At 61.7% G+C, this 22515-nt stretch overlaps 2 protein-coding genes across 3 annotated transcripts; one reads left to right on the forward strand and one right to left on the reverse strand.

The window, feature by feature from the left end:
• Positions 1-1729: 1729 nt before the first annotated feature.
• On the forward strand, positions 1730-9596 carry POLD2 (DNA polymerase delta 2, accessory subunit). Of its 2 annotated transcripts, none has more exons than XM_068550304.1 (11): positions 1730-1811; positions 3096-3369; positions 6187-6308; positions 6498-6621; positions 6909-7023; positions 7188-7386; positions 7677-7757; positions 7895-8052; positions 8256-8383; positions 8882-8983; positions 9336-9596. In XM_068550304.1, the coding sequence occupies exons 1-11, from the start codon at positions 1731-1733 to the stop codon at positions 9494-9496; spliced, it is 1545 nt and encodes a 514-aa protein (XP_068406405.1). In that variant the 5' UTR covers position 1730; the 3' UTR covers positions 9497-9596. The 2 variants fall into 2 exon arrangements, with proteins under 2 accessions (XP_068406405.1, XP_068406407.1); XM_068550306.1 differs by lacking the exon at positions 1730-1811 and adding an exon at positions 1890-2273.
• Positions 9597-9709: 113 nt separating this feature from the next.
• On the reverse strand, positions 9710-21889 carry AEBP1 (AE binding protein 1). The gene is made up of 22 exons (XM_068550302.1): positions 21795-21889; positions 19054-21171; positions 17064-17405; positions 16462-16524; positions 16263-16334; positions 16005-16139; positions 15862-15927; positions 15066-15143; positions 14845-14928; positions 14680-14733; positions 13932-14041; positions 13715-13854; positions 13295-13379; positions 13051-13195; positions 12863-12948; positions 12577-12700; positions 12110-12306; positions 11839-12018; positions 11275-11626; positions 11055-11194; positions 10808-10907; positions 9710-10595 (listed from the first exon to the last, which is right to left on the reverse strand). Exons 2-22 carry the CDS (start codon positions 19304-19306, stop codon positions 9985-9987), a joined length of 3417 nt encoding a protein of 1138 aa, XP_068406403.1. The 5' UTR covers positions 19307-21171; positions 21795-21889; the 3' UTR covers positions 9710-9984.
• Positions 21890-22515: the final 626 nt, after the last annotated feature.

Here is a 22515-nt window from a genome sequence, read left to right on the forward strand (position 1 = left end):
CTTAAGCCTTTCCATCCTTGCAGACAGCCAGGGGAAGAGAGTTAGGGAAGGATGTCCCGCCCATGGAAGCACACCCACTTGGCCACAGCCCCCCCTTTCCCAGCCACCATCATTCCTACTATGACTGTTGCCTCCGGGTCTGTCCCACACCCCCTCACCTGCCCCAAGTGCGTGCCTGACACAGGCCTGCCAGTAGCCGACCTCAGTGGAGAGGCTGCCCAGCTTCATGTCTGAGTAGGAGTATCAGGCAGGTGGGTTCCAATTCCGGCCCCCGGCTCCCTGGCTATGTGACCCTGTGCAACTATAAATCTTTCTGTAAAACGGAGATCATAGTACCTGCCTCACAGGGCTATGGTAAGACTCAATAAGATAATGCTCTTGAGACACTTCGCACATTACATGCCCCGCCCGCCCCCCGAAAAGTGCTCATCTATTCATTCAACAAATACAGGCTGAACTGGGAGTCTCCATGTGCCAGGCACTGTGGTAAGGGAACTAGACTAGCTTCCCGCACATCCTCTGAGGGCAGACTTATCCAATCCAGTCCAATTGGATGTTTGACAAATGTCTGAACGGCAGGGACAAAAGTGAAGTAATGGGTAATTAGATGGGCAGTTCAGCTGACCTGCATATGCAGAGGGCCAGCACACATAAATGTCAGGGCTGAGTCACGCTGCCTCAGAGTGAATCCTAGTTGTTACTCACTAGCCGTGTGACCTCTCAGTGCCTCAGTTTCCTCATCTTCAAAGGGTTATTGGAGGATTAGCTGAATTTGTATGTGTCAAGAATTTAGAACAGTGTCAGGTCCATAGCAAGGGCTTTTATGTGTTATCCATTAACTATTATCTACTTTGTTGCGGAGACAAGACTGGGACTTGGGAAACAGATGCAGAGTGAACCAGCAGAACAGCATGTGCTAAAGAGACTGAATCCCGGCGCTGGTGGGAGTGGAGAGGAAGCGTCATGGGGAAGGGCCACTAGGGCTCGCTTAGGAATTCCAAGCGATGTGGATTGGTGGAGATGTGGAAAAGAGCCCCCACGAAGTGCGGGACGGCACGAGAAATCCTTGGTGGGTAGGGAGGAGTGTGGATGACGAGAGGCAGTGAGGACAACAGAGACCAGGGAGTGTTGGGTGCAGGCTGGCAGGGCTGTTGGCCCCGTGCGGAGGGCCTCAGCCAGCCAGTCTGCTTCCCTGACCCTAACTCTAAGCCCTCCCCCGCTGTCCTGGATCCCAGTGCCCGGCCCTGTCCTCGGACCTGCGGCAGAGTAACCGCTCCCCTTGGGCGGTGCAACCATCGTCCTCAGCCCTGCCACCGTCCACCGCAGAGGCGGGCACCCAGCGGGGTCCTGGGGTGGTGCAAGGGGCGCCAACTCTCGGGAAGGCGCAGCGACCTCAGGGACAGGCCTCCGGGAAAGGCCGGGTCGGGGCGTCACGGCGCACACGCGTGCACACCAGTCCCTAAACTGCAACCCCGCCCCGCGTTTCCCTTGGAATCGGGGGGCGTGACCCCGCGCACGCGCAGAGCTCGGGGGGGGGGGCGCGCGTCAATGAACGGGGCGGGGCGCGGCTGTGGGCGAGCCCTGGGGGGGGTGATTAGCATGTGGAGCGCGCTGTCATTGGCGGGATGCAGCGTGGGAGGGGCGAAGCTCGCGGAGTGGCGGGAGGCGGCGCGCGGCGGCGGGCGGTCCCCGCGATGATGAGCACGGTGGAACACGCGGTGACTGGCGGGATGCCTCTGTGGGCGGGGCAAGGCGCGCGGATTGGCGGGAGATGGCGCGCGGCTGTGGGCGGGGACGCGGCGTGCGGCGAGGTGAGTGGGGTGTCGCTTCCCCGGGCCGCGTGGATGCTTTGGGGGGCTGGCTCTTTGGGTGTCCTCGCGTGGCGGCGGGTTAAGAGGCATCTCGTGAGGGAGGTCTGAGCAGGCTCTCTGCTGTATCCCCCAAGACGGCCCCAGGGTGCGGGCCGGGGCCGTGGCCTGGGGATTCAGGCCGCGGGGCTCCTTCGAGACTGCGGCCAGAGCGCTGCCCCCGCTCTGCACTTTGGGGCAGAAAGTTGATTCAGATACCGTCCCAGCCCAGAGCTGTTCTATAGGGACAGAATTCAAGCCACCTAATAGCTGTGCTAAAAAGGCGGGAGGAAGAAATCGGTTTTAGTGCCACGTCTTTTTTAACCCATTCCATGCAAACTATTATCGTCCCTGTACGCATGTAAAGAAATGACTGAGCTGCTCCACGCACTGATCTTGGAACCTGCTGTGGATCTGACGTCTACAGTACGTCTCAGTGGGGCTCCGGGCTGCTTCTGGAAAGTGGGCTCAGGTGCTGATACCTCTGCTCTCCTGGAGCTTTTATTCTAGTCAGAGGAGGCAGACAATAAACTTAAAATGTATTGTTTGTTGGAAGGTAAATGCCATGGAAAACAATAAACACTGGAGGAGAAGAAGTGCCAGGGGAGGGTTGCAGGTGGAGAAGGTGAGGTTTGAGCAGACTTGAGGGACCTGAGGGAGAAGAGCAGGTCTCCTGGTGGGGGGACAGGAGGGCAGGACCAGTGGGACAGATCTCATAGGCCACTGTAGGGACTTGGGGTTTTATTCCGTGAAATGGGGAACCTTTGGAGCGTTTCGAGCAGAGAAGTGACTGATTTATGTTTTGTTTTATTTATATTTTTAATCATAGGCTAATTATTTTATGGTAGGCTTGTGTAATAATAAGGCTGGCCTCATGCCGTGAGATGGGGCAGGTGCCAGGGAGCTGGATGGAGGCAGATGAGGAATTCCATTTGGGGCATGGAATTTGAGACCTTGATAATTGTCCAGGTTGAGGTGTGGAGCAGGCAGTGGACACTTGAGATGGGTTTGGAGAGCTCCAGGTGGGAGAAGCATTTCCTAGCTTTCCTCATCTCCCTTTTTGCAGGTTACAGGGTGAGACACTGGTATCCAACATAGTCGAGTTCCAGGTGCCGTTCTGGCCGAAGTCTGGTGTGCACTACAAGTCTCCCCCACCCTCAGTGCCCTGTGGGTGCAGTGGAGCCACACTAGGGACGCGGCTGCCGTGGAGGTTGCAGGGATTGCAGGACTGCGTTTGTGTTCTTTCAGGGACCACCTCCTCCCTGTCCCGGCCACAGCAGTCTGGACACATCAAGCACGGACATGTTTTCTGAGCAGGCTGCCCAGAGGGCCCACACTCTGCTGTCCCCACCATCAGCCAGCAACGCTACCTTTGCCCGGGTGCCCGTGGTGACTTACACCAACTCCTCGCAGCCCTTCCGGCTGGGGGAGCGCAGCTTTAGCCGGCAGTATGCCCACATTTATGCCACCCGCCTCATCCAGATGAGGCCCTTCCTGGTGAGCCGGGCCCAGCAGCGCTGGGGTAAGTAATGAGTTTGGGGAAGTGCTTCTGGGTTTGTTGGGCACGAATCTCCAGACCCTTAGGGTCGTCTGTCTTTCCTAATCAAGTGGCCCAGGCAGTGCAGGCCTTTTTCTTTTTTTTCCCCATTTCTTCCTTGGTGATCTTTCCTGCTTTAAGTTATTCGTGATGAAGCAGGACCCCCACCACCTTCAACTTTTGGGTCATGCCCCATCACCCCATTGTTACTATTTGTAAGAGTGGCTTTCTGGGACTTCCCTGGTGGTCCAGTGGTTCAGACTCCTCGCTTCCAATGCAGGGGGCATGGGTTCGATCCCTGGTTGGGGAACTGCGATCCCACGTGCCTCACGGTGCAAACAAACAAACAAACAAAATTCCAAAACAAAAAGGGTGGCTTTCCACGTAGTTTTCAATTCATCTGTTATGTCTTTAAACTGAAATTTTGTGGGTGAGACCGTGTCTTTTTCATTTTTATTGCCTGCCCCCCCCGCCCAGCACCAGGCTTGCTGGGTCTCAGCCCAGGTTGCACATTGGAACCACTGGGAAAGCTTTGGGAAGCACTGGCTCCCAGGCCTATCCCATTCCACCAGGTCAGCTGGATTGACTCTGGTTTTATTATAGGCAGCCAGGAGAACACGTGACCCGATCTCCTAGCTACATCATCATATTAGAGATGTTTTCTGTTTTCTTTACTGCTGGCAAAAGTGTTATTCACCTTTCCTCTGCCACATTAACAAGGGTCTCCTTCCTCTGGCTCCCAATGCCTTTCGCTCACTTTCCTTGAAGTCCTCGAGGACACCCTCCTCGAGCCTAAGGTCAATGTCATCTTTTAGATTCTTTACAGCAGCATCTGCTGTGGTACCAGGTTTCTCTTCTTCTTCTTCTTTTTTTTTTTTAAATTAATTTTTATTGGAGTACAGTTGCTTTACGATGTTGTGTTAGTTTCTACTGTACAGCAAAGTGAATCAGCTACACGTATATACATATCCGCGCCAGGTTTCTCTTCTAACAAAGCTGCCCAGGGACAGAAAGCAGCCATTTTATTCTGTTCACAGAGTGGGGCCCACGATGAATGGGGCCTTGGCTGGGTGATTGACAGTAGGCAGCATCGTTCACTCACCACGTGGCTTCTCTGCGTGGCCAGGCTTCCTCCCCAGGGCTCAGTCCATCTCAGAATTCATCCCTCTCCACTCACAAGTTTCCTGAACACCTCAAGCCCTTTCTTACCTTTGGCTCTCCCTGCGCCTGGCACGCTCTGTCCCCGGCACACTCTGTCCCCAGGCTTCCTTCACAACCTCAACTTAAACATCCTGTGCTTCGAGAGGCCGCCTGGGCCAGCAGGGCCTTCTCCGCATCTACTGCCTTCACTCCTGCCTGTCCGCAGCACTTGTCCCAGCGGCAGATCCCGCGTTTCCTGCTCTTGCCTCTCCCTCTGCGCCGGAAGCTCAGCGAGGGCAAGGATGGGCCTTCGGGTTCACTCTCGGTGCTGGCGCATGGCCTGGCGCCCACACTCCGCCCAGATGGACAGATGTCCCGCCCTCAGCACAGGGCCGTGTGGTTCTACCTGGTGCTCACACATGCACACTGGATCTCAGCTGGGTAGCCTCGGGCATGTTCCTTAATCTCTCTGTGCCTCAGTTTCCTCAGCCAGGTGGTGGGGTAATAATATCTCCAATGGCGTGTTGTCGGGGGTGGAAGAATTCCAAGCGCAGGGCTTGGCATGGCCACCTGGGGCTGAGTGAGGGCTTGGTGGACATTGTGGCTTTGGCATCTGTTGTCTCTGTTGGCGTCTGGCATTTCTATCCAGTGCTGGCGCCCTCCTTATCTTATTTTGAATTACTCCCCTTCGCTCCCTAGGGCGTGGATCTGTGGGATGTTCCTGGTTATTCCGGGGCAGGAGGGACATGTGCTGGAGTCACCGGGCTAAGGAAAGGGCTGGTCCCGAGTCCACGTTATCCCATCACCTCCTGTTAGCGTTTTCTCCAGGCTTGGGGTCTGTACTAACAAACCCTCAGGCCTTCTGGGACTTGGCTCCTCCCTCCTGCCCAGCCGAGTGACCCCTGCATACCACCCCTCTCCCAAGCCTGTCTTCCTGCCCGTCCCTAACGCTTCCTGTGTGTTGTTCTCTGGGATCCCAGGCCCTCTGGTGACTCCACAGGGAGCAGGATGGGGTGGGTGGGGATATGAAGTTTGAATTTGGGGTATGTCTGTTTTCAGATGACGAGGCATTTGTGGGGCGGATGAAAGAATCCAAACTCTCAAAGGAAACTGTAATATTGTTAGGGCAGGGCTGTGCTGAGACTTGGCATACCTCTTTCTAAGGATCAGCGTTATAATTTAGGTATAAGTGAAGAAACTCTGCATTAGCTTCCCGTGGCCATTGAAATAAACAACAAAGCCACAAACTGAGTGGCTTCAAACGACAGAAATTGATTCTCTCCCGGTTCTGGAGGCCAGGGGTCCGAAAGCCAGGTGTCGGCAGTGCCGCGCTCCCTCCCGTCCTTCCTTGCCTCTTCAGCTTCTGGTGGTTGCCCCGGCACCGCTGGGCCCACGGCTGCATCCCTCCCGTCTCTGCCCCGTCTTCACGTCGCCTTCTCTGCATGTCTGCCTCTCTTGCGAGGACACTTGGCATCCAGAGCCCAGGCACATTCAGAGTCCCTCTGTGCCCCTGGGGCCAAGTGATCCTTTAGGTCTAAGGGGTCCTTGCATTTGACGTTCTCTCCCTCCTAGTGGAGGCCAGGGCCCCAGGGCCACAGTGCTCCGTGGCTGTGAGGGGGTGGAGGGGGGCTCGTCTCTGAGCTCATACCCCTCATGCCGCAGGCAACGGAGTCCTAGTTAAGAAGCTGTGTGAGCTGCAGCCTGGGGAGAAATGCTGTGTGGTAGGGACCCTCTTCAAGGCCATGCTGCTCCAGCCCTCCATCCTGCGGGAGGTCAGCGAAGAGGTGAGGCCCACACGGGCTGCCCCCAGAATACTTCCCCGGGGGCACGGATGGGGCCACGTGCCTTGGATCCTGGGAATCAGGGCTGGGCCTCTGCCCATGGGGGAGGGGGCTGCAGGGCCATCTCACTGATGTGGCACCGGAGCCATAGTGGGCTCTGGCCCCATGACCACTCCCATCTTTGAATTCCAGCACAACCTGCTCCCCCAGCCTCCTCGGAGCAAATACATCCACGCAGACGATGAACTGATCTTGGAAGATGAATTGCAGCGTATCAAACTGGCGGGCACCATCGACGTGGCAAAGCTGGTCACAGGTGGGGAGTGGGGAGCGGGTGGCCCGCACCTCTGGGTGCTGGCGAGCACCTGCATTATTCTTTCAGCCATGGGTTTGGGTTCAGGTGGTGGGTGAGACCCAGGGAGGGGTCAGTTCTTCCCACCTCCGCCCGAAGGCACTTGACTCCAGGAAGCAGATGCCCAGTCCTGAGTCCTCAGTGAGAATTCACCAGCAGAGGAGAGCTGGCTGGTTTTGTCATTTGGCTGCCTGGAAGTGGGTGGTAGCCCCTCGGGCCCCCCTCCTGGGCCTGACCCTGCTGCTCCCCAGGGACGGTCCTGGCTGTGCTGGGCTCTGCAGGAGACAACGGGAAGTTCCTGGTGGAGGACCACTGCTTTGCAGGGCTTGCTCCTCAGAAGCCCACACGCCCCCTCGACACGGACAGGTGAGGAGCAGGGGCCCGGGTCTGGCCAGTGGTCCAGGGGAGTCACATTCGCTGGCCCCTGCTCCCCTGTGATGGTGACAGAGCCCCACCAGGAGCTCCACACGGCCCTCCTGGGGGACCCCCTGCTTTCCCAGCACCCAGGAAGACCCCGACTTCTCCGGCAGGTTTGTGCTGCTGGTGTCCGGCCTGGGCCTGGGTGGAGGCGGGGGCGAGAGCCTGCTGGGCACCCAGCTGCTGGTGGACGTGGTGACGGGGCAGCTTGGGGATGAAGGGGAGCAGTGCAGCGCCGCCCACGTCTCCCGCGTCATCCTCGCCGGCAACCTCCTCAGCCACAACACCCAGAGCAGGGATTCCATCAATAAGGTATGGCACCCCCCCGCCTGCATTCAAGCCCCTTCTTCCCCATGGAGGGTCGGGCACGGGGTCTCGCAGGTCTAGTGACCCAGGAATCTCCTGTGCCTGGGGGCCCGGCCTTGTCCTCAGGCCCTGCTTTCTGAGGGCAGTGGTGGGGGCCTGAGGCCCAGAACTCTTACTGTCCCCCTGCGGGTGGGGCTTTGCTCTGCTCTCAGCCCTCCTGGAGGGGGCTCTGGGTATCCCTTTGATCTAAGCCTCCCTTGGGGCGTGACAGCCTGTGTATGGGCTTCTACTCCCAGGCCAAGTACTTAACCAAGAAGACCCAGGCAGCCAGCGTGGAGGCTGTCAAGATGCTGGACGAGATCCTCCTGCAGCTGAGCGTGAGTGAGCTGGGGGCAGGCCAGGGCTCGGGATCGGGGTCTCTGGCACTGCAGTTGGGCACTGGAAGGTGGGCTCCAGCGGGGTGCGTATGGAGGGAGCTGGGCCCTGCGAGCTCCCCTGCCCCTGTGCCCTCCAGGCCTCCGTGCCCGTGGATGTGATGCCAGGCGAATTTGACCCAACAAACTACACGCTCCCCCAGCAGCCCCTGCACCCCTGCATGTTCCCACTGGCCACTGCCTACTCCACGCTCCAGCTGGTCACCAACCCCTACCAGGCCACCATCGACGGAGTCAGGTAGCCACACTCCAGGCTGACCCCTGGCCTTTTGCCTCGGTGGCACCAGGAGGGGAGGGTTGGGCCCAGGGCTGTGGAGGGCTCACCTGGAGTCGGGCTCGGGACTCCCTGTGAGGGTGCCAGGTGATCTCTGGGCCGGCAGCCGTGGGAGGAGTGCAGACGATGGCCCCCCGGGGTGGGGTCAGCCGAGCCTTGCCTTGCAGATTCCTGGGGACGTCGGGACAGAACGTGAGTGACATCTTCCGGTACAGCAGCATGGAGGACCACTTGGAGATCCTGGAGTGGACCCTGCAAGTCCGTCACATCAGCCCTACAGCCCCTGACACCCTAGGTACTGGGACTCAGACACGTGGTGTGGAGCAAAGGGCCGGGGAAGGCCAAAGGGGCTCCTATCATGCTCGGAGGGTTCCCAGCCTGGATTTGCACCCAGCAGCCTAGCCGTGACCTGTCTAAGGAAAAGCCCCAAAGCTTGACGTTTGTTTTGGGAGCTACTCTGGACTCTTACGTCTGTTCGTGGCCAAGGCCCCGCTTAGGGCTGAAGGCCATGGGAGCATATTGGGAGCTAGGGCCGGTCAGAGCACTGCACCCTGCCCCGGTGCCCATCCAGAAGGGCGAAGGTGGCAGCAGCAGAGCACACTGCCCTGCCTCTGGGGCCACGTGGCAATGTCTGGAGATGTTTTTGTTGTGACAGCTGCAGGGCTGCTACAGGGTCACGTGTGTGAGATGGCACCCCACATCCTACACGGGACAGCCCTACCCCAAATGTGTAGGTGTCCCCCGTGCTGAGGCTGAGAAGCCCCACTCTCAGCTGTAGGTCCTCTTTCTCCAGGTTGTTACCCTTTCTATAAAACCGACCCGTTCATCTTTCTGGAGTGCCCTCATGTCTACTTTTGTGGCAACACCCTCAGCTTTGGCTCCAAAATCATCCGAGGTAAGTTTTGTCTGCTGGGGGTCCCAGGCCTGGGCTGACACGAGTGACACGCTCTCAGCTGGGGCCAAGGCTCAGAGAAAGCCTGTGTTGGAGTGTCCAGGCGCCCACGGGTGGACAGCCCAGGCTCTGCAGGGACTGAAACTGTCCCCACCAGAGCTCATTCTGGTCAGTGTGGCTTTAGCCTTGGACCTTTATGGTGTCCTTGGCCCTTTTCGTTTCTGGTCTCAAGGAGCCTCTGTGGTCCACGCTCCCATGGTGCTGATGGGGGTGCTCCTGTTTACTTCTGGTGACTTCCCTTTGAGACAGGCCTCACCCAGAACCTAAGGTGCGCTCCCACGTGGCTGCTTTGCAGGCCCCGAGGACCAGACAGTGTTGCTGGTGGCTGTTCCGGACTTCAGTGCCACACAGACCGCCTGCCTTGTGAACCTGCGCAGCCTGGCATGCCAGCCCATCAGCTTCTCAGGCTTCGGGGCAGAGCAGGAGGACCTGGGAGGCCTGGATCTGGGCCCCTGACTCACAAAGGCGGCCTTGTCCAGAGAGGCCCCGGCTATTCCTTCCCCGTGGCGTCAGCACCATGGCAGCTTTTGCTTTGTAAATAAACCGTGAGTGTTTACTGGTGTTGAGCTGGGCAGAGCTGGTGGTGGGCCAGGGCACTCCTGTGGAGGGAGCCTCCCTCCTCCTCCCCTCTCCCAGCTGGTCAGGATGGCAAGCGGTCAGTGACACATCTGCCGTGAGCTTGGTTTATTGGTGTGGCCTGAGCAGATAGTTGAGAAGTCTGCCCCCCCTCCCCTGGACTCGCTCAAGCTGCCCCACCCCGGCCCTGCAGCAGAGCGGCAGGTGGAGCGGACGCCTGACACAGACCCTGGCTCCTAGGTCTCCATCACATTCATGCCCCCTCCTGGCAGGGTCCACACCGGGGGTCTTTCTGTTTGCTGATGGCCGCTGAGCAGGCCAAGGCAATGTGACTACTGGTGCAAGCTCGCGCGTTGGCAGACCTGTTCTCAGAAGTCCCCAAAGTTCACTGTGTAGGTCTCAACTGTGGTGAAGGGGATCTCCTGGCCCGTGACCATCTCTCTCTCCTCCTCCTCCTCCCCCTCCTCGGGCTCCAGCTCTGTCCCAAACTCCGTCACCACCTCCGTGTAGGTCTCGGTCTCTGACTCCTCCCAGTCAGCTGTGGTCTCGGGGGGAAAGTGCCAGGGCCCCAGGGTAGAACTCGGGGCGGCGGAGGGGGCGAAGGAGGGGGTGGGGAGCAGTGTCGGGGGGGTGGGGGGCGACGTGGGGACAGTGGACGGGCTGGTGGTGGCGTTCAAGCGCCGGAGCCTCATCTGTTCGCGCATGCGCAGCCGGTACTGCAGGCGGCGGCGTTGCATGCGCCGCTGCTGGGGGGTCATGGGGCGCGACGGGTCGATGCGCGGGATGGGCCGGTTTCCGTTCATGGCCATGATCTCCCGGATGCGCTTCCAGTTGGAGCGAGCCAAGATGAAGTTGCACTGGGTGGCCCCGATGTCGTAATCCACGTTGCAGGTCTTGGAGCTCGGGGTGTAGCCCTCCGCGTGGGCCGTCACGCGGTACTCCCCGGGGTTCAGGATGCGCCAGTAATCGCCACCACTTGCTGCAGAGGGAGGACGGGTTCGGCTGCCTAGGCGTACCCCCTCCCAGGCTCCAGTCCTCCTGTCCGAGATCCCCCTACCCCTCCCTCTGTCTGGGGGGCTCCAGAGGAGCAGGGACGTGCTGGGCAGGCCAGGCTTGCCTTGCCAACGGCACGTACAGATTCAGTGCCCCACCTCGGGAAGCGGAGCGGCGTAGAGGTATGCACTTGTGTACCTGTCTTCACTCCATGGTTAATGCCGCTCACGGAGATGGTGGCGTTGGCGATAGGGATGCCCTGCTCGTCCGTCACAACCCCCTTGATGCCGCGGTGAACCTGCAGGGGAGGCAGGGCGGGTGTCCACATGGAGAGCCCACCGGGCCTGCTGCTGCCCTGCCCCGTGCACGGGGTCCCCTCGCCCTTCACCACCCTCTCCCCAAATGCTGCCCCGCTCCTCCACCTGCCCCCCGGCAGCCCCCACACCTGCTCCATGAAGGTGAGCAGAGCTTCCTTGTTGTTCTCCCACTCTCGGGGCAGCTCACTCTCGTGCGGGAACTTGTCGCAGCCCAGGTAGATGGAGAGCTCCAGGCAGTTGGTGTGCAGGTAACTGAAGTCGTTGACAGCTGGGCAGGGCAGACACAGAGCCGCAGTCACCCCTGCCCACACCAGATGCCCCACCGCCGACCCTCCCAGGCTGACTCACTCCCAGAGCGGGGTTTCCACTTGGCCCCGTTGATGATGCCCATGCCGCCAGTGTAGTCCTGCGCTTGGCACCCTCCCCGGTAGGGCTCGGTCATGGTGAGGTGGGTAGAGGCGAAGGAGATGGCCAGCCAGCGGAAGATGGCATGGTCTGGGGTCTCTTGGGCCTCAGATGCCTCTTCCTCGTCCTCTCCCCGGGCGGCTGCCATGGCCGCGGCCAGCAGCTGCTCCTGGCTGGGCGTGCGGGCCATGTCATAGGGGTAGGACACGAGCCGCTCACCGCCGTTCAGGTTCGCTCCCAGCACGAAGGGGTTCTTCTCCATCCAGGCAATGATGGCCCGGACCTCCGTGGACACCTAGGGTGGCCAGTATGTGAGGTGTGGGCCACAGCCTCCATCACCCTCCATGTAGACCCCATACTGGTACTCACGCCCCCTCAGTCCCTCCAAGGCCCTGCAGTCTAAGCGCCCGGGCTGGGTAACCCACAGCCCACCCCCAGGTCCCGAGCTCCAGGACCCCAGGGTCTGGGCTGCTCCCGCAGGCCCTGCTGGCCAGGCTGCAGCCTCACCGTGGCGTCTGGAGACAGGTAGCGTTCAGGGATGGGCAGGTTGTTGTTGGGGACCCGGTAGGGGACCCATTTCCTCTCCTCAGCTCCCCAGAGCACAGAGTTGAGATCCGGGAAGTCCTCATAGATGTCAAAGCCCTCCTCGGTCCACAGTCCCAGCGCCCAGTTCCCAAACTCTGAGCCCTGGGGGAGCCGGTGGGGGTCAGCATCAGCAGCCCACCCCCCCAGCCCTGCCCCACCCTGGCCCTGCCCTGACCCCCTTCCCTCCACCCACCATCTGCGCTGCCACCTCGTAGCCGTCAGGGTTCAGCGAGGGCACCAGGTGGATGCGCGTGTCATGCACCAGGCTGCGCACGCGCGGGTTCCCGTCTCGGTACTCGCGGCACAGGTACTGCATTAGTAGCAGCAGCAACTCTCGGCCTAGCACCTCGTTGCCATGGATACCAGCTGTGTAGCGGAACTCAGGCTCCCCTGCAAGGGCAGGAGCCTCAGCAACCAACCAGCCTCCCGAGGCCTGAGGCCCAGGGGATCTGAGGAAGGACCCAAACCGGCCTCATCCCCAGGGGAGGTGAGGGTGGCTGAGGACTGTAGGGCCCAGCAAGGGGCTCCAAAGACAGGTGGGAGGTGGTGAGCTGGAAACATCAACGGCGCAGACCCAGCTGCAGTGCCAGGGCCTTGCCTCTATAATCTGTTGGGCGTGGGGGGAGGGCCAGGCCTCCAGGGAGTTGTCGGGGCCCTCACCCAACTCGTGATCCCCGGGGTTGTCCGAGATCTCCATGGCGTAGATCTTGAGCCCACGCGAGCTCTTCCCTAGGCTGTATGTGCGGGTGATAGTGGGGCACTGCTCGTTCACCACCTTCATCAGCTGGGTGCCAGAGAAGACACAGAGTTACGCAGCCCACCTACTCCCGCCACCCCCAGCCCACCCCCAGTGACCACACCTCTCCCACGGCCTGGGTCTGCTCTATGGGGAGGCTCCCCTGTTAGCCCTGAGCCCAGTCCCTGGGCTCAGGACAAGCACCCCAACCTGGCGCATGTCCTTGTAGCTGTGGTGCCGGAAGTCCAGGTCGTCGGTGGTCACCACCTCGTTCTGTGCGTAGTAGCTGTGGACAGCTGCAGAGGGTGGGCAAGCAGGGCCTTGAGCTGGCCACCTGCCAGCCCACCGCCGGTTGCCCCAGCTGCCCATCCATGCCCCTGCCAGCCCCTTGCACTCACGGGACACGGGGCACCCCAGCACCTCCAGGCGCATGCATAGGCTGCCGTTCCAGGTGAGTGGGTAGATGCGGATGAAACGGGCCACCACCGGCTCTGGGAGCTCGCTGAGCACGGGTGTGTCCTTGTCCACGTTCCCATGGAAGGTCTGGGAAGAGGCAGGCCTCAGAGCAGCCCCCAACCCCAGCCGAGAGCCCACCTGTGGTTCAGACGAGGGACATATAGAGCCGAGGGCTCAGGTGCCCACCATTTCCTCGTAGCCGTTGGTGTACATCACCCATGTCTGGCTGTCATTGCTGAAGCCCACGAAGAAGGAGGTCACGAAGTCGTCACTGGGGAGCAGATGGTGGTCAGGGTAAGGCTGCTCTCCCCGCCCCAGGTCCAGGCCCTCAGGCGGCCTGAGCCCCCTCTTCTGGGCCCAAGAAACTAAGAGCTAGCAGGTGTATGGCGTTGGCCCGCATGTCGGGAGAGGCTGCTATGCCCACTGCGTGGCCGTGGGCGATTGGTTTGCTTATCTGGACCCAGGGAACCGACCGGCCATAACCGAGGAGTGGCGGGTGGTGGTGGGGGGACCCTGGAGGGCCCACTGGAAGGTTCTGAACGGGACTCAGAGCTGTGCCTGGAGCCACCTGCCTCCACCAAGTGCCTGTGAGCCTGGCGGACTTACTGGATGCTGGAGTCGCGGCCCTGGGTGATGACGCCCGTGAACTTGGTGGTCCTTCTGGTGTCCACCTCGATCCACTGGGTCTGAGAGTCGTCCTCGGCACACCACGCCCCGTCGTAGTAGTCGTCCTCAGTGTCGCCGGCCTGTCGGGGACAGCAGGGGGGCTGAGCAGGCAGGGAACCCCTACCCAGCTGGGAGATGGGCCCGTCCCGACACCCACCTGCATGTTGAGCCGGCCACGCTGTGCCCCCAGGCCGTGGCGCAGCATGGAGGAGGCCCGGATCTGGTTGTCCTCGATGCGGTGCGACTCCATCCCGATGGGGGGGCACTCTGGGGACATGGCACCCCAGGCTGGTGGCCCCCTGGCTCCGTCCCTCCCTCCACCGAACTCAGAACGGAGGAGCCCAGCGCCCACTTCCCCTCACATCAGGGGGCACCAGTCAGGGCAGCTGTGCCCCAGCCTGTGCTTCCCCACCCTGAGCCTCAGCTTCCCGCTCTGGAGAATGGGCTGATGATGCCAGGCTCCAAGGGGCCGTGGGGCTCACGTGAAATCACAGGGACAGCCACCCCAGGGCCTGGCCAGTCCCAGGCATTGTCTGCATCGGGGCCATCTGCACACCTGCCTTGTGCCCCGAGCTCTGTCCCCTGGGGTCAGGCCCAGGACAGAGACACTCCAGGGCCTCTCCCTTTCGCGTCACAGGGCTTTAAGAGCAGGAAGGGGCTCTGGAGGCCTGGAGTGCCAACAGGAAATCCGCGTTTGGGACCGATGTGTGGGCTTAGGTGGGTCACGTGCCCCATCACCGTCACCTTGCGGCCCTGGCACGGCCCCAGAGCCGTCACACCCGCCCTACAGCCTCCATACACGCCCACGGCACCCCCGCCGCTCGCAGCCCTTACGCCCACTCCCAGCCCCCCACACCTGTCCTGCTGCCCCAAGCCCCCCAGTCCCCATACCCCCAGTGCCTCACTGATTTTCTCTGCGGGAGCCCACTCCTCCTCCAGCTCCTCACCCTTCCGGGGCCCTGGGGGCAAAAAAGGGAGGGAGGAGGTGCTGAGGGCCCCAGAGCAGCCGGGGGCCTGGCTGACCTCTCACGGGGACCCAGGTTGTGCGGGCCCAGCCCCCAGAGACACACCTCTGTGGTCCTTGCCCTTCTCCACAGTCCACTTGTCATCCGTCTCCTCCTCCTTGGGCCTGCTGCCCTCCTTTTTGGGTTTCTCTGGAGGGTGGAAGGTGGGAAGGGCCTGTCGGCTCAGCCCCGGGCTAAGGGGGGCTTCAGGGGGCAGGTGGGGAGGGGGTCAGGCCTGCCCGGGGGGCTGGGCCCGGGGTGGGGGCCAGCTCCCCGGTTCCACTCACTCAGCTCCTCCTTCTCCTCATCTGTTTCCAGGCCAGGGTCAGGCTTCTGGGGCCTGGGAGGCCGGAAGTAATAGTCCACTGTGGGGAGGGAGAGCCCTGATGAGATGGCCCACCACAAGCTGGGGCTCCTAGGTCCACAGGAGCCCCGTGGGCCAGACCGCGCACGGGGCGCGCAAGGAGAGGAGGTGAGATCAGGGTGGGCCTTAAAGAGTCCAGATGGGCTGAGACGAGGAGGGAGGGTCCTGCTGGAGGGGGAGGCTGCTTGGGCACAGGTGGGGTGAGCGAGACCCCGGGGAAGTCACCAGCCTGGCCCCCCAGCAGGGCGCGGCCCGGAGAAAGGTGGGGAAAGGCTGGGCAGGGAGTGGGGCATGGACATCGGACATGCCCTGAAGGACGACTGGCACCTGTGGCAGGAACGGGGGTCTGGAGGGCTGAGCTGGGGCCAAGGGGTTGATGGGCACCGAGGCCAGGAGGAGGGGAACGGGGTCCAAAGGGACCGGGAGCAGGAGGGAGAGGAAGGCGGCATGGTAGTCCCAAGGGGCGAGGGGCGAGAGGTGGCCAGGACCGGAGCTCAGGAGGGCCTGAAAGTGAAGCCCACTGGGGCTCAGGAAGAAGAGGCCAGAAGAGAGGGCGATGGGGGGGAAGAGCGAAGTCGGGAGCCAGGAAGACCCAGCCTGAGGGGGGAAATCAGATGAGGGCGGCCAGGCCGGAGAGGGCAGCCAGGTAACTGCCACCAAGCTGGAGGTACAGGCAGCCCAACCTTGGGATGCAGAGGGCAGGGGCCCTAGGCACTCACTGTCGTCATAGTCGGGGATCACGTAGCCTTCCCCATAGTTGGGTGGCAGCGGCTTCGGAGGCGGCTCTGTGGAGGTGGGAGGCAGGGGTGAGCCTGAGCCCCCTCGCCTGGCACACCGCCCCCCAAGTCTGCCAGCATCCTACCGATCCTCTCCTCCGGGGCCTCGAACCCCGGCCCGGGCGGCTCAGCCTTCTCCTCAGGGCGCTCAGGCCAGAGCTTTTCCGGCCTTCTCCTGCTGGGGGGCGGCCTGGGCTGCTTCTGGCGCCGGATGTACTCAACTGGGGGAGAGGGGGGCGCTCTGAGCTGGGTCGAGGTCAGGGAGGGCGGGGCCATGGGCGGGGTCCAGGTGGGGAGGCGGGGCCAGGGGCGGGGTCCAGGTGGGGAGGCGGGGCCCTACTCACAGTCCTCGTAGTCCTCCCGCTCTATCTGGTCGTTGTAGTCCAGCGTGGGCTGCTCCGTCTCCTCCTCTGGCTCTGAGGGAAAGCGCTTGTGGCTGCCTCATTGAAGATGCTCCCCGCCGCCGCCACCCAGGCCCACCCTGCAAACCCAGCAAGCCAGGGCGGTTGGTACCCTGAGGCCAGGTGGCTGGCGCCCACTCACCAGGCTGGCGCTCCACGTCGGTCTCTCCTGCTGGACCCTGCCAGGGATCTGGGAGGGGCCCGTCTGCAACACAAACCCCAGGAGCAGGTGGACGGGAGGCCTGCCCTGACCACGGGCTGCACAGCGAGCCTCCACGAGACCTGGGCCCTGCCGACGCCCCCTGAACAGCTCACTCCCGGGAGGCCTGGGCTGCTTCAGCCCTCAGCACCCTGCTGGCACTCCCAGGGGGCCAGAGAGCTGGGCGGCTTTCTGGGGAGCCCAGGCCCTGCTGTCTGGGAGGACCTGCCGCAAAGCTGCCCCAGCAGGCGGGCAACCTGCAGGCTTGGAGCCCAGAGACACTGTGGGCAGGTAGCTCTGGATGGGGCCCAGGGGACAGATCCCAGGACGGTGGAGGGCAAGCCCCCCCCACGAGGCTGCCAAGCACTCCCTCCCCAGGGGAGGGGCGGCACCGAGGGAGGGACAACAACGAGGCCGCAGCGCCCACCCGGTCTGGGGGCTCTGAGGGTCTGCGAGAGGCAGGGCCTCAGGGACCCGCCCTCAGCCCCCTCTTCCTGCAGCCCAGCAGGTCAGAGCCCCACAGTCTCAGAAGAGCCAGCACACACCTCCCTCCTGGGGCAGCTCCTCGAGGCCGGGGCTGGTGAGTGGGGGCAGTGGCCACTTTGGGCTTTCGGAGGGGGTTGGGATGGGGGCCTTCTTCCCAGCCAGAGGCCTCTTGGTGGCCTTGGGTGGCTTCTCCTTGGGCCTCTTGGTGGCCTTGGGTGGCTTCTCCTTGGGCTTCTTGGTGGCCTTGGGTGGCTTCTCTTTGGGCTTTTTGGTGGCCTTGGGCGGCTTCTCCTTGGGCTTCTTGGGTGGCCTGGAGGACGCCTCCGGGGGCTGCTTGGTCGCCTTGGGGCCTTTGTCCTTCTTTCCTTTCTTCCCTTTGTCTTTGGCTTTTCCTGGAGGTGCTGTTCAAGATGCAGACTCGGGTAAAATCAATGAAGAACCCCCTCTATGCCCCATGTGCCCCCCCCCCACCCCGCAGGGTGCCTACAACCTGGGCAGAGGGGCTGCTGTTAGTCCTGCATTTCCCAGATGGGGGAAACTGAGAGGTTAAGCCACTTGCAGTCATGGCAGAGCTGGCAGTGGCTTTCTGTCACCACCACACCTTGGCCTGGGTGGCTCAGCTTCCCAGGGGGTAGGCCCTCGTCCTCCCATCTACCGAAACCTCCAGAGGAGCATCTCACAATCCACTCTTTCACCGTACGGCCCCTTGGCCAGTCAGGGCCCACTATTCTGTGCTGGGCACAGAAGGGGCAGAGAGGTGACTAAGCCATCCAGGCCTGGGGAGAGTGCCCAGTCTAAGGGGGAGGCAGTCTCATCCCTGCCAACTGCCACACAAAGTAAAGGGCATGGGCCCGGGGCCTCTCTGAAGCTAGAAAAGCTTCAAAGAAAAGGGACACTCATGGGCTATCCCCTATCCAGGGGTAAGGAGTCTGGGGTGGGTTGGAAGCCATAACCATAGGGGGTCCTGAGGCCACACAGAGGACAGAGGGATGGGTGGGCACTGCAGCTGCTCGCCCATCTCGGAGTCTGGGGGAGGGAGGAAGCAGGGGCAGGGCCTAGGGCTGCCTGTAGGAATCCTCCAGGCCCCTGAGCAAATCCTGTTGAAAATGTAATGGAGTGGGGGCCACATGACCGAAATACTGGAAAATCTACAAAACGCAGACAGTCAGGAGAAACAGAGCTGCCACAGCAGCGTGCAAGAGGCCAGGACACCAATCTCGACCGGAATGGCGGGGGAGGCTGAGATGGGTCCCAGGGAGGAGCCAGGAAAGATCCAGAGCAGGATGAAGGGGAGGGGCTGCTGACCTCAGGAATGATGGATGGTGCCCTGGAGTCTCCTGGGAGAGAGATCAGCAAGACCCTTGCCCACCATCCGGAAGGTCACAATAAACAGCTAAGATTTATTGACAACTGATTATATAAGAGGCACTAGGCTAAATGCTTTGGGGATGCATCACCTCGTTTAATTTTCACAGTAACCCAGGACTACTGCCCAGTGCTCCTGGAAGCCTTGTGGAGACGAGGGTCTTCCGCAACGCCCTCCCCCGGCTCTGTGCTCCTGGAGTAGGAGGCCAGGCAGCAGGGTGCTGGGGATCCTTCCCAGGGAAGGCTGGAGGCTGGGACTCTGGCAGTGGTGTGGGCATGGCCAGTGTGTGCCACAATCAGACTGAGTGGCCCCATTAGAACGGCAGGGCCGTTCCCGTTCAAACTGACCTGGGCAGGGGGCAGCAAAGTCCCCAGTTAGTTCATGTCTAGTCCCTCTGGGGGTTTGGGGCTGTGCGTGACGGATTGGGAGGACCCAGTTCCACTGGGCAGTGGACCTGCTGGATGCGTCTCCAAACCCAAAGGGCTCCAAGCCAGCAATGACCTCTGCCTGGCACAGTGTCCCGCCAGATATCTGGGCTCTCTTGTGCCTTACAGAGCCATTCCTCAGGCTGGGCAGGCTGGACCTCGGCCAGACACCACCGAGGCCCACCATCCTCGCCTGAGGTGCAGGGCTCCCCGAGGCCCCCCATCACACCGAGGGCCACCCCTACCCGGTGCTCTTACCCTCTGAGGCCACCCCCGGACGCACCCCCGGCTTGCCCCCTGTCTGGGCTTTGCGGACGGGAAGGGTGGGTTCAGGGGGTGGTGGGGCCTCCACGTCGTCTTCCCGGGGCTCGGACTCCAGCTCCGACAGGAAGCCCTCGAGGAACTCCTCGATCTCGTCGTCTGTCAGCACAGTCTGCGGGCGCCCCCCGGGGCACAGTGCCAGCAGCGCCAGGAGGCAGCCGAGCAAGGGCGCCCCGCGCAGGACCGCCATGGTCGCGGCCCGCACGGGGGGCGGGGGGGGCCCTCCGGGGAGGGGCGGAGGGGGGCCCTCCGGGGAGGGGCGGGCGGGGGCTCCGGGGAGGGGCGGGGGGGGGTGCTCCGGGGTGGGTAGGGGACTCCGGGGTGGGGCGCTGAGGGCTCCGGGACGGGCAGTGGCTCAGGGGTCGGTGTGGGCTCAGGGATGGTCTGGGGGTTCCGAGGCGGTGGCGGCGGCTGGGAGCTCAGGTCCCGCGTGGCGCGCTCCCGCGCGCGGACCGCCTTCTCCAAAGAGCCAGTGGCGGCCGGGGCTGGGGTGCTGGGGCTTCCGGAGCCGGCTCCCCCCACCCCCGGGGAAGGAGGAGGAAGAGGAGGAGGAGCCGGGCGTGGACGGAGGGGCTGCGGGGGGAGCCGAGCAGTCCCGGCGCCGCGCGCGCTTGGCACTTCCCGGAGTGGGAACTGCGGGCTGTGTCCCGGGCCGGGGCCCGCGCCTTGGAAGGAAGGCCGCAGGGAGGGAGCGTCGGAGGGGATGCGAGGTCCAGAGGGTGCGGGTCGGAACGCTCCGACGCCCCTGCCCCGCGCCGTCTGCGACACCGCCCCCAAACCGGAGGGGAACTGGAGGCGAGATGCCCCAGAACCGGCTGGAGGTGAGCGGGACCCCTGATGGCAGAGCCAAGCCACGAACTCAGGCCTCGGGGACCCTCCCCATCTCGGGACCCGCAGAAGTGTCCCCACCTATCCTTTCCTCTCTCTGGAGCCTTGGCCTGGCAGCTCTGCGAACTGTCACCAGCCTTCATTCAGACATCCAGCTAACCTCCCAGGTCCATGAGAGCCGGGCCCTGTGCTGGTCCCCCTGGGAGGGACCACACTTTGGGAATTCACTCTCTAGTGAGGGGGACAGGTGCAAAACCGCCCCTCAAGGCAGGCTAACTGCTCTGCTGGGGGTATGAGCCCCCATGTAAGATTGCCCCTCCCCTCCCAAGGTACTGACATACTAGGTCAAGTTTGGAGGTGGGGTCAGAGATGGAGCAGGGAGGGACGAGATGCCTTTCAAGTTGTATTAAACTGTATGTGTCATTCATAGGGATGGACTGTCAGGGGTGTGGAGGGACTCAGCACTCACACAGCAATTTCCATACAAGCTCAGGGGGTTCTTGCCCTCCCCCGCACTCCCAGCAACAGAGGGAGGGATCCCAGATGAAGAGCCCTGCACGGAGGTGGGAGGCAGCAGCTGGCTTATGTGGCCCCCTTCTAGCAGATGGTACAGCCTCAGGTGAAGCCAGGTCAGATCAAGGGAACATTTTAGGGGCGGTGCGTGTGAGCCCAGCTCCGCGTGGAAGATGTAGGGGCCACAAAGCCATAGGAGATCAGACACTACCCCTGAGGACATGGGCCAGCTGGCAAGAGAGGATGGGTACCTTCAACCCAACGAACCTGGGTGCTGGGACCTACCACAGGAACAGTTCACTCACCACCCAAATAGGAGCCACAGATGTTTGCGGTCGGTTCCCCTTCCCTACGGTTTCTTTTACTATTTCCCCGCAACGAACATTTCTTCACCTCTAGGGATACACTGCTTTCCAAACAGCTGAGATCCCAACCAGGACAAACAGACGTTCCTCTCCTTCCTCTTACCAGAATCCAGTTTTTTAAAACTGTGTTTACTGTAGCTCCAGCTACCATATGGACCAGCTGCAACCGGGGCATGTAGATTGGGTAGTCAGAGGATCCCAGGATCGATTAGTAATGTCTGCCATGGGTGTTGGCTTAGGGAGTTATGCCATGTGTACCTGGTGTTTCCTTAAGTCTTCCCCAAGGGCAAATGTTGGCTGGCCCCAAATGGGCATGACACCTAAGGCCAGAGCTCCCAGAACGTTCCTCCTTGATGGGATGAGGAAGCAAGAAAAAGCACATCTGGAGCCCATGGGTCCAGTTTAGCAGCAGTCAGCCCTGAGCCAACGTTGTCTGAGGGTTTGGCCCAGTTGGGAAAACCCAGGAGAGCCTGAGATGATGAACAGGCAGCAGCCAGGGAGCGTTGTGGGAGCTGCTGGCTCAGCCTGGGACTGGGGACAGGACCCAGGGGGCTCTGCCTTCTCTCACCACTTTCTTTCAAGGCCCTTCCTTCGCTGTTCACTGGCTCACTTGTTTGTACTTAGAAAGGCAGTGGGACTATGTCAAGAGCTGGTCCCTACAGTCAAATCCCAGCTCCGCCCCCCTGGCCATCTGATCACAGCAAGTAACCTCACTGCTCCCCGCGGCCTCACTGCCGCACACCAAACAGGGACTTTGCACGTGCTGTGCCGAGCGCAATTTCCGCACTCTCAACCCAGCAGCTCCCAGTTCTTGTCACTTCCCTTAGGAGACCAAGACCCACCTGGGCTCTCGGAGCACGACCCCCCCACCCCCCCACCCCCCAGTTGGGCCTCCTTGTCCCTGCGCTGTCCTCGCCCTGCCGTGTGTACCCAGGCTGGTCCTGGCAGCAGTAGGACGAAGAAAGCTCTTACCCATAAATGTCCTCTGCGAGCCTCTGAATCATCGCTCTTGAAACTTTTGTCTTGGAATTTGTTCTGTTGCCCCCAGTTGAGTGTGTCAAATAGGGAGGCCCAAGGCTGGGGGGTGGGCGGTGGCGGCTATAGAACGTCACTTCCCTGGGAACAGCTCCCGAGTTCAGCTGGCTCACACATGGATCAGATTTGGGCTCCACATCCTCTGCCAGGGAAAATAGAAGCCCTCAGAACATTAGAAAGAAATAGAAAGAGCCTTCTCCTCAGTCACAGTGAGTCACCAACAGAAACATGAGCAAAGGCCTTGTGGGGAGCTGGGCCTGGGGTGGGGTGGGAAGGGAGTTGGGGGCCCCCCCCAAGAGTCTGGGCAGGTGGAGGGGGGCAGTGCCTGTTCTCTTTGCTGGGCCAGTATCTTCCCTCGGTGGGCAGGGCTGGCACTCCGCTTAGCTTTGACCTGCACTCAGGAAATCCCGCAGACCTAGGCCCATCAGGACCTGTCATCTAAACCAAACTCCCCAAGGGCAACAGCCCAGGCCGGGAAGAGGCAGGCCAAGAGGTGGGAAGCTTGCGGCCTCCTGTGGCTGCCTTTCACCCTTCTGGGCTTCCGGCCCCCTGCCAGCGGGTGGGGTGTCTGTCCCCACGTCCAAGGGCTCTCCTGAGCTAGTCTGGGAGTCTGCTGGACGTCCTGGGTCCCCTCACCTCCAGCTTCCTAAGAGAAGGC

This window comes from Eschrichtius robustus, chromosome 8 (genome assembly GCF_028021215.1).
Source record: "Eschrichtius robustus isolate mEscRob2 chromosome 8, mEscRob2.pri, whole genome shotgun sequence".
NCBI lineage: Eukaryota > Metazoa > Chordata > Mammalia > Artiodactyla > Eschrichtiidae > Eschrichtius > Eschrichtius robustus.

What these genes read in the sequence shown, in the direction of transcription:
- POLD2 (XM_068550304.1), top strand. Translation starts at nt 1,731, where the DNA reads ATGCCTCTGTGGGCGGGGCAAGGCGCGCGGATTGGCGGGAGATGGCGC. An exon ending in AGATCCTCCTGCAGCTGAGC is followed by an intron (nt 7,758 to 7,894) that starts GTGAGTGAGCTG and finishes TGTGCCCTCCAG; the next exon opens with GCCTCCGTGCCCGTGGATGT. An exon ending in TGGCTCCAAAATCATCCGAG is followed by an intron (nt 8,984 to 9,335) that starts GTAAGTTTTGTC and finishes GCTGCTTTGCAG; the next exon opens with GCCCCGAGGACCAGACAGTG.
- AEBP1 (XM_068550302.1), bottom strand. Translation starts at nt 19,306, where the DNA reads ATGGCGGTCCTGCGCGGGGCGCCCTTGCTCGGCTGCCTCCTGGCGCTG. An exon ending in CCAACGGCTACGAGGAAATG is followed by an intron (nt 13,196 to 13,294) that starts GTGGGCACCTGA and finishes GCCTCTTCCCAG; the next exon opens with ACCTTCCATGGGAACGTGGA. An exon ending in GCTGGGGTGCCCCGTGTCCC is followed by an intron (nt 12,949 to 13,050) that starts GTGAGTGCAAGG and finishes CACCCTCTGCAG; the next exon opens with CTGTCCACAGCTACTACGCA.